At 33.1% G+C, this 20,136-nt stretch overlaps 1 protein-coding gene across 5 annotated transcripts; it reads right to left on the reverse strand.

The window, feature by feature from the left end:
* Window positions 1–255: 255 nt before the first annotated feature.
* Window positions 256–19,457, reverse strand: LOC123696823 (glutamate receptor ionotropic, kainate 2). Of its 5 annotated transcripts, none has more exons than XM_045643198.1 (20): window positions 19,200–19,457; window positions 14,972–15,048; window positions 14,460–14,615; window positions 13,687–13,871; window positions 13,189–13,346; window positions 12,068–12,209; window positions 11,560–11,727; window positions 11,471–11,491; window positions 11,076–11,228; window positions 8,599–8,817; window positions 7,822–8,072; window positions 6,687–6,866; window positions 5,436–5,573; window positions 4,500–4,698; window positions 4,143–4,374; window positions 3,015–3,130; window positions 2,410–2,565; window positions 2,072–2,092; window positions 1,887–1,895; window positions 1,749–1,808 (listed from the first exon to the last, which is right to left on the reverse strand). In XM_045643198.1, the coding sequence occupies exons 2-18, from the start codon at window positions 15,045–15,047 to the stop codon at window positions 2,081–2,083; spliced, it is 2,562 nt and encodes an 853-aa protein (XP_045499154.1). In that variant the 5' UTR covers window position 15,048; window positions 19,200–19,457; the 3' UTR covers window positions 1,749–1,808; window positions 1,887–1,895; window positions 2,072–2,080. The 5 variants fall into 5 exon arrangements, with proteins under 5 accessions (XP_045499150.1, XP_045499151.1, XP_045499152.1 ...); XM_045643199.1 differs by having other exon boundaries at window positions 1,755–1,808; window positions 2,066–2,092; XM_045643194.1 differs by lacking the exon at window positions 2,072–2,092 and having other exon boundaries at window positions 256–1,808.
* Window positions 19,458–20,136: the final 679 nt, after the last annotated feature.

Genomic DNA, 20,136 nt, shown 5'->3' on the forward strand with positions numbered 1-20,136 from the left:
ATAGTGTATTCAATACAAATTAACGATATGTGAAACAGCTTTTTATTGTAATAAAGTGTACCTAACATTTCAATAGATATAATAAATTTTTACAGCTATCAATAAAAGCATATTATTTCATAGCTTATAGCATAGCGACATTGAATGTTAATGAACATTTAAAATGAAATATAACTATTTTGGAATGAATGTATAAATGAGGCAATAAAATAAAACACAATATCAGTAAAACGATTTATTATTTTAGTCAATTTACGTATGAACTTACAAAATATATTAAGATTGTAGACTGAATGTTTTGGCACACGTTGAGCTGTTAGTCACAAATGCAATACTTTCCGTTGTTTTATTGAATTACCTAATATATTCCATCTATAATTCTTTTACCGTGGTCAATTTTAAATACACGAATCTTATGTTCTATCCACAAACTTATCTCTACTTATACTTAGCTCATTTACACCAATCTGAAGACCCAATGTTTGCCGTTTTAAGAAACTAAATTTCTTTCAATAACTTCACACTATAAGAACATAAAAACAAATACAGGGCTTAGTTTTCTGATTGTTTGAGATATGAAAACTTTACGCTATTTGTTTAATAAAATCCCTGTTGAATATTTCATTCGCCAATAAAAAAAGTAATTTGCCACGAATTTGACGGGCCCAATTTGGTATTAGAATCAGAATTAACGATCAAATTTGGCAGCCAAATCAAATTATACTGTTATACGTAGCTTTGTCAATATGTTGATTGCCAACATTGGATATTAACTTCTCTTACGCTAGAATGTTAATCGGTAACCGAAATAAACAAAAATTTATATCCGCTTTTATGACGTCATTGTGGTCGGTCGGATGTAGTGTAAATGAGCTGTAAAACACGACGTGAGCATTTTCATTTAATAATTGAGTAATTAGACGTACAATTTACGCTTTTCTCATTTTCCTTAAGAACCAGTTTAAATATAATCTATTTGAATGAAATGGTATTTACAATAGCTATGAGCAGCATCAAATTACAATTATGGAAGATGAATTCTTACAGATAAATGTGTCTACTATTTACAAAAAACTTGCATAATATTTGGCACAAGTTTATTTTATTTGGCAAGTTTTAGTTCATTTAACATAATATCTTGAAGTCGAAAACATATCTATATCTATAAATATTAAAATACGTACGTCACAACAATTTTATTGTATCTTAATTTATTCGATATGAGTTATATTATTATTTACACTGATCTCTGAAATACGGCAGTAGTTGTATAAGTTAATTTGTGTAAAAAGCAACCGTAAACGCAAAACACATTTTACGATACGATACATAAATATTTTTATAATTCGTTCATCCATTCGGCACACAATTAAACTCAATTGAACAATACAAGTCTGGTTGTTTCGGTCATTCATAAAAACTTACTTATTTAAATATTATCATTTAATTACATTCATGCTAAATTAATATCTCCGTATCAAATGAACAAAAAAGACGAGAGATTTAATTAATGGCTGTCATCCTGTGTCGTCCCTTGACGTTGACGAATCGATAAAATTTCCATTACGAATTCCCGTTGTCCTTAGTTTAATCTTAAAATTTGGTACGTTATCAGCCCATGCCTACACGTCACTGGGGGGCGCGAAGGCACGGTCTGCTCGCTAGTGCAGCTGGCTCTTAGTGCTGAATCCATAGTGCAAGTATGGGGAATCCGCCCCCTCCCGCGGCCCGCTGCCCCCTCCGCTCCCCCCGCTCGGACACTTCAAAGCAGAACGTAGCTCGGATGCCATCTCTGAGCAAAGCGATGCCTGAACGGACAAAGTAAACGGAACGCAGTAGAATTTATACTGGCGAGCAGATAAAGTAAATGTTTAGAAAAAGTTTACCTCCTCCTTCTGTTGTGTAGTGTAGCGTGAAAATAAAAGTAGGTACCGAGTATTTATCATGGAAGTATTGACTACGGATTAAAATAGCGCTACTGTCTAGCTGTTTAAGGTACATAATACAATATAATTTATAAAGAAACACTTTCAAAATTAATGAGCCTAAAAAATTGTTCACATACATTTACCTATGTCGTTTAAAAATAAACCTAGAACAAAACAAAACATTCAACGTAAATAAAAATCCATGAAACATAAAAATTAATGAATAATCCTCTAATATTGTAATGTTAAATAAAAAAAGTCAAACATAACATTTAAAGTCCTGTGATATAAATTAACAAACTAAAACTATTATGGAATATTTCATTCCTACAGCACAGACAAATAAATAATATCTATATAAACCAAAATAGACCATCTCTATAGACCAATAAATAATAGTCAATCAAAGGCAACAAACAATATTGAGTCATTGACTCCTCGCTCTAGTTTGTGCTATAAAAAATGTTATACTGAAACTTACCCGTTCGTCGACTGCCACCTTCCTAGACTTCCAGACGAATTCACAGACGGCTATGACGCAAGCGACCCCCATGCCGCCCATCAGCACCACGAAAACGCCGCCCACGTTAGCTAAGCCCAGTTCGTTGGCAGTGGACGAAGATTTCGAGGTTTCGTCCTATTTATGAAACATTGAAACTATGAATAAGCATTCCGTGAGGACGCGCTTCTTTTTACCATTCAAAATAATTCCTATTGACACGATTTTTAGTGCCATTTTTATCTTCAGCCTACATTTTTCATATTCAAATTATTACTTTAATATTTCAGCTTGCCAGTTAGTAAGCTTAAACTGAGTTTAGCTGTCCCAAAACTAAAAGCTACCGGAGATTGCGAACTATATATTTACATCCCGAAAAAGGCAAACAAAGGCGTCACACCGCCAGAGGTAGTGCATAATTCAACCACAATGAAAGACTACTTAAAATTTACGTCCGCTATTTAGATCATGGCACAATTTGAGTTCACAATCATTAAAATTCATGCTGTTTTTTGGCGTTTAAAAACTAAAAGGCTTTTGGATTGTAGGCCATGTAAACATGCCGTAAAAGCCTAACATGAACGTACTCTACAAGAGCCGCCGCCGCGTTTCTCCTTCCACCACTTTGTTTTCAATATGTGCAGTTTCCCTTCTTCTTGTAGTTTCAAAACAGCGCCACTTATAGCGGTACGGTATGGCGAATCTACAAAGTGAAAAGTTTATATTTAATGACCGAAATAAGCTCTTGCATGTTTTCGTGTAGCGTTTGAGGATGTTTGTGGATTTAATTTTGTAGATAAAGTGATACGTTCAACAGAATTGTGCAATTCTTGTTTGTTTTAGTTGATTATAAGTGTCCTATTAGTTACATCAAAATCGTATTTATAGACTAACTAATCCTTCAACTGAAGTACATAGGCGTTTTTAGCATAAAGAACCTACCTTAAGTATATGCCTGAATAAACTGATCCGATTTATTCACGGCTAAGATTCGTCGTGAAAAATCAAGAATGCTTTTTCGTGAAGGTTTTAAAAATGATATAAGTTATTCCGTAAAGGACGTTACGCCTAAATAAATGGGGTCACTACCTAATGTATACCTACGCCAAAATATATTTTTAAACTCTACATGCGTTGATTCTGAAGCAAAATGCTCCAAGAATTAAACCCAAGAGAATACTATAATGCTATAGAAGTAGGTATTTGAATTTTTAATGCGGCTATGGAAAAGTGGATAATGCTTAATAATTAATTAAATGGAATTTTAACTCAATAAAATACTGGTGATACGATTTATTGTACTTATTGTTTTGCAGAGCTTCAATCAAATTTCCTTCGCGAATTAACTGGGTTTCGAATAATAATTTCTTTTAAATCAATCTTTTTTTCGATAAGCTTATTACAGTATTATAATATTCTAACTTGGGAATGGAACATAATTATTTGAACGAATTATAAAGAAAAAAGGAATACCAATAAATATTGGAGTAAAAAATTGCGTTTGTAACCGTATCTACACAGGAATTTTAAGTAGGTAAAGCGACGAGACCTGTGGGTTGTTATTCCTCCTATTACAAAGAGGATTAACTACGAATCTAATCTAATAAAAGAAGTTACAATTTTATTTGCTTTTAACCGTGATTTACATTATTATAGACACAATTACAACAAAACCTATTACTACAGCGTGTTTAATAGTTTAATAAGGAACTCACTAGGTGGCATGGCTATTCCATATCCCTTAGAGTCCAACATTCCACCAACTTGCGTCAAATCACAGTTTCTCTCTACAACGTATTCAATGGTAGTGGATTCCATTAGATATGCATACGACCCTTTCCCACGCATGACCCTTTCCTCCCCCTCTTTATTGCTGCTCGTAAATACCGTAGGTCGCGCAGATTCCATGAATGACCACATTCGTTGGTATGTAGAGAAATTTGAGTCCTATAGCAACAAAAGTATCTATATTTGTTGAAAATAAAATCTTGGAATATCTGAATTTATTTTAAGATAAAATGAATAGATACGACACTTATATGAGCAGACTTATAAACCAATCTCATACGTACCCTAAAAAAAGCAGCCGTAGAACCTCCTTTCAAAGCGCCATATTTTATTTTGGTTTGTTTAGCTAAATCTTCCGCGCTCTCAATTGGCGAATCCATTCTTTCCACAGTGAGGAAAGCGGCTAAGTTTGCCGTGTACGAGGATATCATAATCAATGTAAAGAACCACCACATGCCGGCCACCATACGAGTTGAAACAGCTCTGGTTTGATAAAGTATTAAATATTAAAAATTCATTGTTTTGCATCGTATTCTTCTTAGAGGAAATGGAAATCCCAACTTATAATATGAAATTGAACCTTTGTTAGTAGTAGTAGTAAATGCACCTGTACTTTAAACATATTGTAGGTAATTCTGTCCACAGATCTTTAAAAATGCTATAAACATTTATTTTTTATTTAAGTAAAATCCCTATCCTAGTCAAAGAGAATTAATTCACAATTTAATAGCAATGTTTGAACTATATACTGAAGCCTTCAACTACATCGGAAGATCGGTTAGCACAAGTTAATCTATTATCTGAACTCAATTTCATAACTACTGGAATTATGAGCTTTTACTAAGACCACGAACACAGGGATAGAAAATACAACAACATTGATTTACTTATGAATTATAATTTTGATGCAGCAAGCTATGGATACTACAGAAGCACTGTGGTGCGAAAAATTATCTCTCTTCAAAATCAATTAGCAACTAAATAACAAACTGTTAACTATCTAGCAAAAACCTGGGATAGTTGAAATCGCCAACACGTTTCTATTTAAATTGGTCGCTAAGCGGCCACCGAAACTTGAAATTCACAAAGGGCTGTGGTCGCTTTGTAACTAATTAGTTTAACGAAGTACTTTGAATTGAATGATGATTCATTTTTTGAGCCTTTGTGAATTCAATTTCGTAGTGCGGTGATTTCTGGCATAGATTTTCCAGTTGACTTACTTCGGTGCGATATCCGAACCTTGCTGCATCAATGATCCAATGGTGAACCATAGCGAGTTCAACAGTGTGAACTGATTCTCCAGGACTGGCGGCTCGTCAACACAGTTGCGGGGACTGTCCCACTCGTACGGACTGAACCTGCGCCCAAATATACCCCGTCATTCACTGAAGCTCCGTATCGGAAGCGTTACGGAGGACTTCGACTCATTTCTGATAAACGCAGGTATAGTTGAATGAACGTCATACAGATGGAATACGTGAATTGATACTCTCTATTGTAGATGGGCAATTGTATTAAATCAAAGCTATCATACTTTCAAAATGATTATATTTTTATATCAATTTATGTAACAATTTTAAGTAACAAGGAAACCTTCGCTGTTACTTTAAAATAATCTGTCAAAAATATAACTGTGATGAGGGATTTTGAATATCAGTTTCGTATTAAATTATAATGAAATATGTTGGAATGTAATATTGAATGTGATGTGATGTAAACGACCTTTAAGGTCATTCACGGCGAGTTCGAGTTGGTATTTCATTTCTAAATCTGAATACATTAGATTTGCATCTTGTAATGACTTAACTTTCGTATGTTGTTAGCCAAAATGATCTAGATGGTTCTATTGTGTTGGTTCACTTCAGTTTTTATTAACATTTTCGATCTCATCACTCCTGTGGACTTCGCTGTGGTCACCATAAATAATACCAGAAACAATCTTGCATTCAACAAGTTTGTATCTAATATCAAAGAGATCCATTGTGATACAGGCTATCTTACTTGGGCAAAAAGTCACAGCTCTGTTGCATGAGCGAGCCGATCGCAAACCATAAACAATTTGCTAGGGAAAATATATTCTCCATTTTTTCGCCGTCTGCCGTGCGAGATTGGTGCCATTCGTATGGAGTGAACCTAATGAATTGTTTGAAACACACACAAAAATAATTTTAACTGGAATAAAACTACGCTATGTTGTAATATTTTTAAAACAAATATTTTTTACAGTTAGCATTCACTTGATTGTGAGAAAATGAAAACTCAAACGTATTAAATTAGAAGAATACCTACATCAGTTGTTGTATTCTGATGGTACATTTAAATCGATAACAAGATCATGTAAGTAAATATTGTCTCAAAATTTTTCTTAAATATGGAATACAGAATTAAATTTAAAACATAATATGAAACATATTACAAACAAACATAATAACAAACATAATTTAAAACATATTATATTAAACATTTCTTACCTTGCGAGTATAAACAGAAGAACGGACACTCCCAAATAAGCGGTTGCCATGTAGATCCAAACGTCCAGAGACAAAGGGGAGAGGAAGGAAAAGAGATTTGGCGGCTGCTTGATCGGTTTGCGGTATAGCACTGATATACCGAGGTTCATGAACGGCATCGTGAAGTCTACGACTTGCTCTCTGGTGTGGAAATTGTTTATAATATTAGTTCTAGGAACAGATCAAAGGATTTTATAATGGGTGTGACAACGGCAGGAAACTGATGAACGATGGTAGTGATGGAATGTTATCGGTTCTCAGGGGGTAAAATAAAACGCTTAAAATCATAATATACTTATACGAGGTAAGTAAATTTTAACGAAGAATAAGAAATAATTATTACAATGAAGCAACCCGTACGAGAGCTTGAGGAATTTAATAGTAGGAAAAATAAAGCTAAAAAATAAATGCCAAAACATGTAGAAATCCTGCATAACAAGTAATTTAAAGATGGAGCTAAAAATATGAACCGTTAAATAATTAAACAAACACGTGACAACATTCCAACAGAGGAAATTAACATAGACCCAGACATGTGCATTAGCGCGTAGCCCGGAGCAGTAAAATTAATGAACCTCGGAGTTAACATGAAGCTTGGTGACAAATTCAAAGAGTTTCGCGATATCTGAAGACGTATAGTAATGCGACTACAAAAGTTCTTTGTATCTACTTAGATGATATTTTATTAACCTGCTGCACATTTGCTACATTACTTTAACGAGATTTTAGCTTAGTCAACATTCCTTTGAATTCCACAAGGAGCAGAAATTTTAAAGTTCTTAGAAACATTTTTAAATTATCTCAGATTTTCTTTAAACTTTAATGCAATAAAATAGATACAATTTTCTATTTTTTGTCTGCGATCATATCTAAAATGTAATTTGTGTAAAATAATGAAATATAAGATAAAATTCTGTCCAAAGTGAAATGTTGAAAATATCAAACATCCAATTTATATTTTTCTTTCAAAAAACAAAGCAATTGGTATCCAAATAGAATTTCCCTATCTGTTATTTCGCACCAAGTTCAATCCACAATTCGGCATTATCCTAAAATTGAATTCCAGTTCAATATATCAAAACATTTATTGAATTACCTGTCATACGTGATAGTGAGGTCAGCGATCGCTAAATCGGCCCGTTGTTCCAGCAATTCGCGGATCATCCCATCCCACTCTTTGGTCTCGCGATTGAACGAGCCGTATCGACCATCGGGAGCCAGCTTGAATGTGTAATTGAAGCCGAGGATTTTTGAAATCTCGTGAATTAGATCGATTGCGTAGCCCTCGAATTGTGCGTTGCCGGTCAGTTTCTCACTCGCCTCCTTTCGCATGCAGTAGGGTGCGCTCTAGGGAATCGATGTGAGAATTTAGTGCGATGTAACGTTGTTTATTGTTAACGCACGCCGCTAGTTTCGAGAATAAGATTTTATTTTAATAGTAGATAATGGATACAACTTAAAATGAACGATTTATTTATTTTATTTTTTTAATAAATCTATTTTTTTTTTGTATCTAAATGAACCACAATTGCTTAAAACAATGTAATAGCTGAAAACGACTATTTCAGTAAACGTGTAAGTGTGCAAAAATAAAATTTAGCACACCTATTCCATTTATCTTTTCATAAATGGCGTCAAGGTAAATAAAAATTTACGTTACCGCAGTTTTACAGACTCCAAAATGTAACAAAGCACGTACCTCCAATAAGTGGACAAAATATACATATTAAATACCTTTTGATTTAAATAATTTTCCACTTTCTCTGAAATTTTGTGTGAATTTATCAGTTAGCAGGGCTAATTTCGTTTTAGTGTGACACGGGGGAGTAATAAAATGTTCCAGTGAATGAAGTACCACGAAATTGTTTCTTACCAGTATCGTAGTGACGATGAGCGTTTTGTTTTGGAGTATTTCGACGATTTGCTTCTGGTTATCGCCGTAAGATCGTGTGTAGTTGACACCTTCGGATGCATTCCACGTCCCGGCCTTTTGTAGGCCGTCCCTCGTCAGCTCTATTATGTCAAGGGTAAAATCGCTGCGGAAACCTTGATGATCGAACTTTATAACTCCCGTTAAACCTTTCATTTCTACCTGTTTATTGAATGGAATGAAAAATTTTAGTATGAAACTTTTGGGGTCGAAGATTGAATATATACTGAAGCTTAAAATATAAAATACCTAATATAATCTGATAAATCTTGAGTGCGTAACGAGGCATCTTGTGGTTTATGCCCTTTGTGCGTACTGCGTAGCGATTTTAAATATGTAATAAAATTTCATGTCACGTTTATAGCGGAAAATTTATAGTAGAAAGGGAAGTAAAGATGGAAAGATTATATATTATGAATAATAAATAACACTTTTCCTATGAACCACATCACTGGACTGAATCACTAATGTAAAACTCTGATAAAAGGATTGGGGGCTTTTTTATCTTTTTTTCATTGTCCGATGAAGCTGGGACTTTAATATTCTATTAAGAATAATAATTAATATAAGCATAAAAGTTTAATGCTCTTTAATATTTTATATACGAATATTTTTAATTAAACGTGATTTTTTCAGAACTTTTACAGGTTTTCGATAAAAAAAAATCAACGAAATGAAAAATGGACAATCCTCAAGAATTCGCAAGATTTTTAATGTTATGTAAATTTACTTCAATATATTTTTTAATATTTATGTGTTTGGATATTATTATCTTATATATAAAAATGAATCGCAAAATGTGTTGGTAAGCGCATAATTCGAGAACGGCTGAACCGATTTCGATAATTCTTTTTTTATTATATTCCTTGAAGTACGAGGATGGTTCTTAATTAGGGAAAACGTAAATTATGTACCACGGGCGAAGCCGGGGTGGACCGCTAGTCTTATAATATAAAAATGAATCCCAAAATGTGTTGGTAAGCGCATAACTTTAGAACAGCTGAACTGATTTCTTTAATTCTTTTTTTAATTATATTCCTTGATGTACGAGGATGGTTCTTATGTAGAGAAAACGTGAATATGTACCACGGGCGAAGCCGGGGCGGACCGCTAGTATTATATTAAATTGACCGCTCTCCTTTAAAAGGTTCGTCCCTTCAAGATGTGGGTGAAATTAATGATGGGGACACGACATGTTAAATGAATAGGGTAGCCGGTAGGGTACATTCCATGATAATAAAACCTCATTAACAACCAGGAAGATCAAAACTTCGTAAATGTTTAGAGAACTTTTCATACATTATGAAGGGGCAAGAAATGTTTCATATCTGAAGGAAATACTAATCATGAACGCGGTTATTAAACTAAACATCATTCTGTAGGCTTTAGCAAATGCGATAATTAAAATAAACTTTTATGGGATTTCGTATTTTAAACGTTTAAAGCTTAATTGTCGTTTTGCTCATACATAATACGGTTGCTCTTAAAAATTACGCGTATATCCACGCGTAATTTTTAGAGTATTAAATTAAAAATAGGAATTAGTTTTTGATTCGATTCTTAGCTTAGCAAAGCACATTTTAAACTGTAAAATATTTTTTGCTGAGGACTTAATTGTTAATTTTTCCATACTTAAAAAAATTATAATTTAAATAACAGCTCCTAACATTTAATTCATATGAAGGTGAGGTGATAAAACTGAATTTACATAATGACTCTAGCGGCACTTCACTTTTGAAACTTGGGTGACTTGGGTCAATGTGTATTTAGCTTTTTTTTCTAATGCTATTTTTATTGTAGTTTTAATAATTATAATAACATTTTAATTATAGCATTGTTTTTAAATTTATGATAAAAAATTGCTAAACTAAATAACAACGTCAATATAATTTACTGTTTCGGACATTAATAATGTTCCAGAAGCCTAGTGTTCTTTTTTAAGTGTGAGAATAAAATGTATGTGAAGAACCTTTATATAAATCACTTTCAGTACAGATTAAAAATTCGTGTAAGAATGAACAAAACGGAGATACTAAAGCACTACGCTCACGCAAGACCTTGATAAGATTTATCTATAATGAAATCCATCCAGGTATCGCAAAAAAGTTTATGTAATAAAATTTTAGCGTATAACGTAATAATATTTTTGCGTATAGCGTTATATATTTTACACACAGGCAAAACTTTAACCACTAAACTTTAAAGAACTTTTACTACAAACTCTACACCAAAGTCCTAACGTAAACATTGAACATCATCATTATCTAGCAAATAGTCACCATTTCTTCATTGTCAACATGTAGAGATCACTTAGATACACACAGCTATAGCGATAAGATCACCTTTCGCTTATTCAAAATGTACTTTCTGCATGTTGAGTTCAATAAAGCATTATCATATATTCAATATGTAATACTCACGATTTTCATATAATTAATCAGGCTATATCCATGAGGCCATGTGTCCTCCGCCTCACACGACAAAGGCCGAACGTCAATCTGCTGCGACGTGTCAAGGTCGTGCAGCGCTTTCGCGAACAAATGGACAGCGTCGTACATCAACGCTGTTTCAGTCTTCATGGAAAAACAACACATTAACCTTGTGCTTAAAGAATACTAATGTTCAGCAACAGGTTCGCTCGAGGCAAATTGTAAGCAAGATTTTATCTGTGTGACTGTAGTATGAAAATATGGGTAGTCATTTGTTTTAGTATCATTTTCTTTATAAGCTCTGTATCTTCATAAAGTACAAGATTCTTTATTTATTGTAATATTGTAAACTAATATAACATGATTGAAATAGAAATGAAACTCACCTTAATAAAAGTCATATTTTCCTGCGAACAAACAATACGATATTAAATCTCTGAACGTAAACAAATACGGGATTATAAAACGAAATTACCTTCGCCGAGGTGTGTCCCAGTTGTAATTTCCTTCCCTTTCTCGCTTCATCATAAACCCAATCTCTGACTACTCGCTGTACTTCGGGCCTTTCTGGATCAAGTAATCTTAGAGCTGTTATATTTGTGCCACCGTATTTAAACTCTTCTAAGTCAACGCTGTGTAAATCCTAAATAATAGATAACAAATTCAATATCAAACTCATACGAATAAGGAAATTATTAACATTGAAATGATCCGTATCGGAAGGTATGTATGTAAATAAATAACATAAATTACGTTTTTTGAAGAGAAAAACAGTCCTGAATTCTGGTTAAATGTGATTCAAAAGAGTTGATATGTGATATAGATTTTGAGGATGAGTTTTACTCAAGCAATACATAATATTATATTCTACTAACATCATACGTGTACCTTTAGTCCGCTCACAAAATCAGTAAACCGGTCTAATCTCCAGTTTTAAAGCCAAAAGTGCTAAAGCGAAGTTCGAAAACAATAAGTAAACTCACTAAAGACGTGATGAGGTAACTGTGATAATCCGACATCATTCCAATCTGTTGCGCTTGCTGTAAAACATCCCTGATCCTCTCGGTAACGCAGTCGAGTACAATGTGAGATTCCGCAGAGTTCTTTATTTGTTTCAAAAGTGGCCTACAAAAATAACGATAGCTTTCCGAAAGTGCGAAAAGAAACAACAATAACATGTTTATTTCAGATTTATTGAGCAAATGTGAGGATAGAATGAGATCGGGCCTCATTGTGTCGATGAATCGCAATAACGCTCTCACGAATAAAATCTATTTGGTAGATTATTTCATTGCCATTCGTTATTTTTCTATGAATATTTTTCTGTGAAATTGGTATTGAAAGTAATTGTTCGGTTACGTTCAATTATATCAGTTATTTGGAAGGCAATTGTGATCATATTGTGCGACGTTTTACTCCTTCAATTACTATTACGTCAATATCTCTATGAATGGACAACAATTTCAAATGGCTAAATATAAATCAGTAAATCAGATTTAATAGCTTTGAAGACACTGTTACAATACAATAAATTTTAGTTAATGTTGTTATAATATTCAAATCGGCGTAATATTGTAATTCATTTAGATGTTGGGTAGCTAAGGCAAATCATAATAGGTCTCAAGAGAGACAACGCCAGCTCTCGCAATTCTAGATATTGGAATTCGTGGCACAGATATTCGCAAATAATGAACATTTATATTAATTTGAAGTAATTTGCTATTAATCATGCCTTCCATTTGTGGAAGATAGTTATTTGGAAGTGTTGTATTGCTAATATTTGATTTTAAGGGTATCATCATGCTATTGATAATAATAATTCTTTGAATAAGAACTATAGTATTTCTACCTCTTATTTGTTCTTATTTTATTAATGAATGTTCTATTATTACATTATCTATTTATAAACGATTTTAAAACGAAATACTTAAAAAATTTCAAAAACAGCTACTGCTTATCTGTTAGAAGTATGTTATTATTCAAACCAAAAAACATAAAAAGAAAAGTTGCATCGAAACAAAATGTAATTTCCCTTTTACCCTACTATACTATCTTGCCAAAATTAAACTAGAGCCATAAATAACTAATCAGCATGTTAATTAACCTGTAGTCATGAGAATCGGGCAGTTGTCTAACCGCAACCGGCAGTTCGGATGGCCCATGGGCTTTCAGTAATTCCTGTAGGCGAACCAAACCGTCGCTGTTCTCGTAAACTATTGTGAACGACTTCCATCCCCAGGCTTTCACGAGGTCTACGTATGCCTATAAGAAATATTGTTTTAAGATTTGTTCCATTATTCACTAAGTTTTAGTCTAGACGTTACAATCGAACTCTTTAATATTCAATATTTTAAGGGCAAAAGTCTTCACATTTCTTATTGTATAAGATATTCAGTCAATTCGATGAAGTATTTATTCACAAATCTTTTTGTATCAAAAATTTATTGAGTCACTTTTTTAAATCTATTCACGGAGCTCTTTAAACACGTTAATAGTTTGATTTTATTTATATAGATTATAGAAAAGAAAATTCAATTTATTAGGTCACCAAAACCTCGAGAATTGGTTAGGTACCAGGGTAGCATAGCTTGTAGAAACTCACGCGGCTGAGTGCAGCTGGGTGCGGGTACAAGTTGACGAGACAGGACTCCCGCCTCGTTCTGTAGTCCCATCTGGTCTCCAAGTGGGGCAGTTCCATTGTGTCGCATATAGATTGGACGTGTGCAGCTGCGGGTGCAGATTGCGGTCCGAAGATAGCAGCTACTCCACTCCGTAGGAGGTGGCATACTATACCAATAGATAATGTATTGCTTGCTTTTGAAATTGTCGTGTTTTATCTAGCACTTAAATTACTTTTTTGGTAAAAATCTGCTTTTATGAAATGTTTCAAATTTAAACCAGACAACAACAAATTTATGGTTACTAATAGTAGTTTCTTTCTCCAAAAAGTTTAATATTGTCTTTTTTACGACAATGGGTTTGAACTAGTATAATGTTTTTTATCTCAATAATTCATACTTATTTAGATATTATGTTTACATTATCCTACTTTTGTATAAAATAATTAAACATTAATTCTCGCTGTAGACATGTTGAACGTCTTTAAGCGTCCCATTTAAACTAAATTGAAGCAGTATTAATAATAGTTACACGACTTAACACATTTAACATAATAACCACACGTAATTACATGTTAAACGCTATAATAATTTCAGGAGCAAACCCGTTCCCATCTTTTGTTAAATTAAAGTTTCTCTTAGAATTTAAACTACACACGTCGCAGACGAGAGTTGTATAAAAGCTATTAAAGTAACACAAAAAGAAAATTGAGCTCACACCGAAGTCTGCTACGTTTTATTTACGTATCGTACGAACCTCTTTTAGACGCGTGGAAACTGTCTTGAGGCGATATTGTTTCTACCTGAGCGAGTAATTTCGCTCGAGGCAACACAGCCCTGTCCGCGTTAACCCTTTCCACGGCGTATCGGAACGCAACTTCTTGTTTATCATCCTCCGGGTGGAATAGACCCCCTGTTACAATTATGTCACTTACAACACCAAATTTAATTAACAAGAATACTGTATCTTAAACGTGAGGAATGTAAAATACAAGTTTAATTGGAATGAAACAATTGTGTAGAATAAGTAAGAATAATTGAATGGCGAAACCGCGCGGAGCGCAACATAAACTTCTAATAATGTTGTTTCATTAGTTAAAGTGTTTGTGAAGTTTATATAATGTAAATATTAGCAAGGTTGGGTTTTTTTTGACACAAAAGACAATTTGGTGTCGAAATTGCAATCTTTTCATGCATTTGTGTTATTATATGACAACTTTGAATGATAATTACGAATGATAAGTTTATAACGTAAGTAAGTTAACTCACCAATTCGTATAGTATCAGGCAGCGCTGAGAGGTGACCGAAAAACAAAATGAGAAAAACTGCCTTCGCTCCTCTCATTCTGTAACAACAGATAAAAACAAAAACTTTTACAATAACCCAAGTTTTATTTTCGTTAAGCAATACGAAGGCATTATTTGTTAACCCTTACATGCCGTGAGATAATTTACCTACTTTTTCAACACAGACTGTGTAAATGGGACCAGCTGTTATAAACTCCATTTGTTATTATTATTACACCGACGTATTTATGAAAGCATTAATATAAATAACTAGCTTTCCACCCGCGGCATCGCCCGCGCAGTCAAAGAAAAACCCACATAGTTCCCGTTCCCGTGGGATTTTCGGGATAAAACCTATCCTATGTCCTTTCTCGGGTATCAAAATATCTCTATACCAAATTTCATGCAAATTGGTTCAGTAGTTAAAGCGTGATTGAGTAACAGACAGACAGACAGACAGAGTTACTTTCGCATTTATAATATTAGTATGGATTTATTGAAACAAATGAATAAAGTTTCCATTTTGTAATAACCAACGAATATGAACAAGCAATGATTAGGAATAGTTTTAGTATTTCAAGACAAGACTTATAGGAGTACAAATTGGTAATGAACCTATTCGTGTTATATGAAAAAATCTTTTCTGCTTATGATTCTGTTTATATTTTTTCTGTATAATATGATATTATGATACGATTTATTAAAGACACATAAAAATTTTCTTGGAGTTTGATAAATACTTAATTGACCTACGCTTCGCAACGATTCAGATTAAACAATAAAACTGTTAAATTCTTGCGATATTATTTTTTTTCGTTTGAAGTTTGAATATAAGCATGAATATAAATTATCCCATAAAAAAAAGCAATATCATCAGATATGGGCAATGAGCATACGTGTATTTGTATCTAATATTACAAAATTATTATTACAGTGATTACATAACTTTTATAACGAAAGAGCATGTTATTTCTTTTTACATTTGCTTAGAGATTATATTTAGCTGATACGGCAGAAATTTTCTGAGGCATCCCAGCTGATGTTAGCTAACCTCGTCGGGTTTAATCGTCAGAAAGGTCAAATTTGAATAAGGTAATGCGTTTTTGGCAGCATCTGTATTTATGTTATAGAAACCTGACAAAATACAAATTGGCAATGTACAGCTCTTCCCTGACAGAGGACAGATAAAAAGCATTTTGTGGTAAAGTACCTATTGCATGTTTTGGCCAGTAATAACACTATCTTGGCAACAATGTTTATGCTTAAAAATCTGGATAGTATAAAGGCCTAGAGAATTAAAGTGTTATCGAACGTGACCCGGATTAATTAAAGCATGGGATCGGAATTATGTACCAAGCGTATTTGTACAATTATTGAAACTTCTTTATCGGGGTTGGAAAAAAATTTAGTGTAACATTTTTTTACGCGTTTGTTATGCGCCATCTTTTTCTCATCACTACCACGCGTGATTAGACGTATTTCTGTATAGTAAATTATTTTTTGAAAAATAAGGTCATAAATCACGTGTGTACACTAGTACACGCACACATTTTTTATGTACTTTATTATATACTAACAGTACCTACAGCCGTTTCTCCGCGCGTATAGATGGAGCTTTTACTGTAATTAATATTGTAAGAATAAACTAGAAATTATGAAACTCCGTTTCGCAGTTCTTATTGTGTTTCCATTGAGTTTGAAGTAGGTAGTGTCGATAGGTATACTTTATTTCGTTTTATTTAAATAATTCCATACTAATATCACAGACTAATAATAATATACTACGTATACAACTAATATTATAAATGCGAAAGTAACTCTGTCTGTCTGTCTGTCTGTTACTCAATCACGCCTAAACTACTGAACCAATTTTCATGAAAGTTGGTATGGAGATATTTTGATACTCGAGAAAGGACATAGGATACTTTTATCCCGGGAAAATGACGCAATCCCACGGGAACGGGAACTATACGAGGCGAAGCCGCGGGCGGAAACCTAGTGTAGTATAATTATACATAAGGTGCACATCAAAATACCAAAGAGAAATAATAAAAAATACCCAGGCTCGGGTAGAATGTAGCAGGTGTAGTCAAATAGATATAAGTTTATGAAAATATATATAATGTAATTATTGTACTTAGTTACAGTAAGATGAAATCGACGGGTGAAAGGCTAAGTAATCGGTTAATGTTAGCGACATTTTTTTAACTTTACAGGAGAGCCAATTAAAAGTATTTTTTTTTTAATTCATAACTTGTAAAATAATATTAATATGAGTGACTGGGTTCAAAACATATACCTACTATAGAATATATTATCAATCAAGGAAATTAAACTACAGCGGCTGAAATGATTCACATACATTTTTACGAACCGATATATAGGTATTATAAATTTTGCGATAAATTTCTCCAGAAGCAATTAACTGCGAACATTTCCATTAAATGTTTTTTAACGTAGCCATAAATGCAAATAACTGGGATTTAGTAGTAAGAGTGATTACTATACTTAATATATAGACTGGCAGGTTTTCATTAATTATTATAATTTAACATGTCAGTTTAACTAACTCTAGAGTTTCATAGATACTATTTTAAAGAGCCTATGTAAATAACTACAAAAAAGCTAAACTAACAACATAATAAGCACGAAAATTACTTCTTTATTCAATACAAAATTCCTTTTAAAAGTTAATGGAGCGCTATCAAAAGAAGTTATAAGATAACAAACTTTCCACCCACGGTATAGGTTATATTGAGATTATATATAGTAAGGTAAAGCTTTGCCAGCATTGTTTATACTGTAGAGAACCACTATCCATGTGAAAACGAAACGCAAATCGGTGTAGTAGTTCTTAAGTTAATCGCGAGCAGACAGATAGGCGCGGCAGAGTGTATTATTTATATAACGATGAAATTTATTATAAGAATAATGTCTAGTACAGAAAAATATAGACACATTTAGAATTAAATGAATTATCTTTCTTATGTTATGATGCAACAACCAAAACCATTGATCGTCCTAAAAGAGAGGACGACTATTGTCATATTATGTTAACTAATAGATACATTGCTACTACTTCTAGGATATGTGTATTTTAAATAAAATGAAAAAAAAGAGTCCGTATACATGACGCTAGTTATAACAACAACAAACACCCCACTGTATAAAACAAAAGTGTTTATACGCTACAATACATACATTGTAAATTATACAAATATTTTATACGCTCATAAATAAATGCAAATTCGAACTCATAAGGATCGTGTCAACATGAATAAGTCGTGGGTGTCGAAAATAATTCAAAATGTAAATAAAGGCTTCGAATTCGAATCCTTTAGACTGAAGAAAACTTTATTCTTATTCCTGACATAATTATGTAATGTATCTTAGTATTTTCTAAATGTAAATGTAATTGAGATTGAAAGGGCAGTCTGCAATAGTGTTGATGAGAAGTGAATAAGTTGCAAGTTATTATTTCAATTAATCTCTATTATATTGCTCTCTTTCTCTTTTGATACAGATCCTTTGCCTAACAGTGTTTATTATAACCATTTTATTTTCTTTTATTAAATTATTAAATTAATCCTTATAAAAAGCAAAAAATAAACATGTTCCGTTCATTTGCGGGTCAAATATTTAACGATTTTTAAATAAAATGAGTTACCCACATTAATTAATAATGCATTAGGGACGTACCTATCTGATAATTCTACACTAATATCCGTTTTATCCGTTCTTTATTTTGCTCGTGATATAAAGTATCGTATTTCACATAATCCGATACTCTTTATTCCACAGTAAGCAACTTATTGAGTTAGTTTATAATTCGTGGTTTAAATAACGTTGTACAGCAAACACTGGCGCACGTGTAATAGAATTGGAAAAGACAATAACTTTTTAGCTAAAGTATACTTATTCGTACAAAAACCTCCCTTGCTCTGCTTTTACAACATCGAATCAATCACATCTAAGCGTGGGAGCTCAGCTACAGCCTGTATTATTGCATTAATTTTGCGTTCGATCTACAATAGCAAAAACATTTCTAATGACACACTTAGATTTTATTACACAAACGCAGTCTCGGCTCTTAATACGAGCCGTTAAAACACTAATTTAATAAAGTAAACAGCATTGACATTAACAAGGTCGTGCCTTTAGTATTACAACATAAATCGAATTTAAAAAACCGTATTTTGTAAATACATACCTGTTTAATTAATCGGTTGTAAATTCATCGCTTCATAATGATTTCATTAGGCTACGTTCATATTAAAACACTTCACAAACACCAATCACAGAAACGGAAAAATCGTTTTAATTAAAACGGAGTCAATTTCAGGGGTCGAATGATTAGCGTAGTTGTTATGTGATTAACTCGATTTGATTATTATGATCGAGTGGGTATCGATTAAAATTCGAATCGTGAATGAATTTGGAAGTAAATAGGCCGGTAGGGACGGCCGCCCGCGAGGTTGGCGTCGTTAGGCTGGCGGGGCAACGCGTGGAAGCCTTACGGAGCATGCGCGCCGACACCCTTCCCGGTTGCCATTCTAAGGCTCCAACACCGAATTCTGGCTTTATTAAATTAGTTTACGGGGAAATACTTTAATGATTCCCATTTTAATGTAAAGAATTTGCTATTAGAACTAAAAAACAGTTTAGCAGTATTTGGATCGATACCGAGCAAACTATCAATAGTAAAGTTACGTTCTTTGCAGTTTTTTTGCCGCTGTCAATTTTGCTGCTTAAGAAGACTGAAAGAATATCATTGAACGAACAGAATACAGAAGTGTAAGATTATATGAATTATAACATTAAAGAGTCTGTTTCCGTGTTCAATTCATTTTCTCAAATGAACTTCAAATTTTAGCATCAATACTTGGGGAATTTACCCGTGAGATTTTTGATTGATCTTTACAATCTGGGAAATGGAAAAGATTTTCCTTTTGTTTTCTCGCATTGCTTATGTCATTTTGTGTCGAATACATTTAAAAAATTATGTTTTATTGGATGCTGTAATTATAAAATGGATTTTTATAATATGACGATTAACGACGACTACCGACTTTTTTAAAATTATAACACTTTAAAATACTCTTGAAAGTCTTTAACTTTATTAGGTTAACACGTTCAACTACTCTTGA

This window comes from Colias croceus, chromosome 13 (genome assembly GCF_905220415.1).
Source record: "Colias croceus chromosome 13, ilColCroc2.1".
Taxonomy (NCBI): domain Eukaryota; kingdom Metazoa; phylum Arthropoda; class Insecta; order Lepidoptera; family Pieridae; genus Colias; species Colias croceus.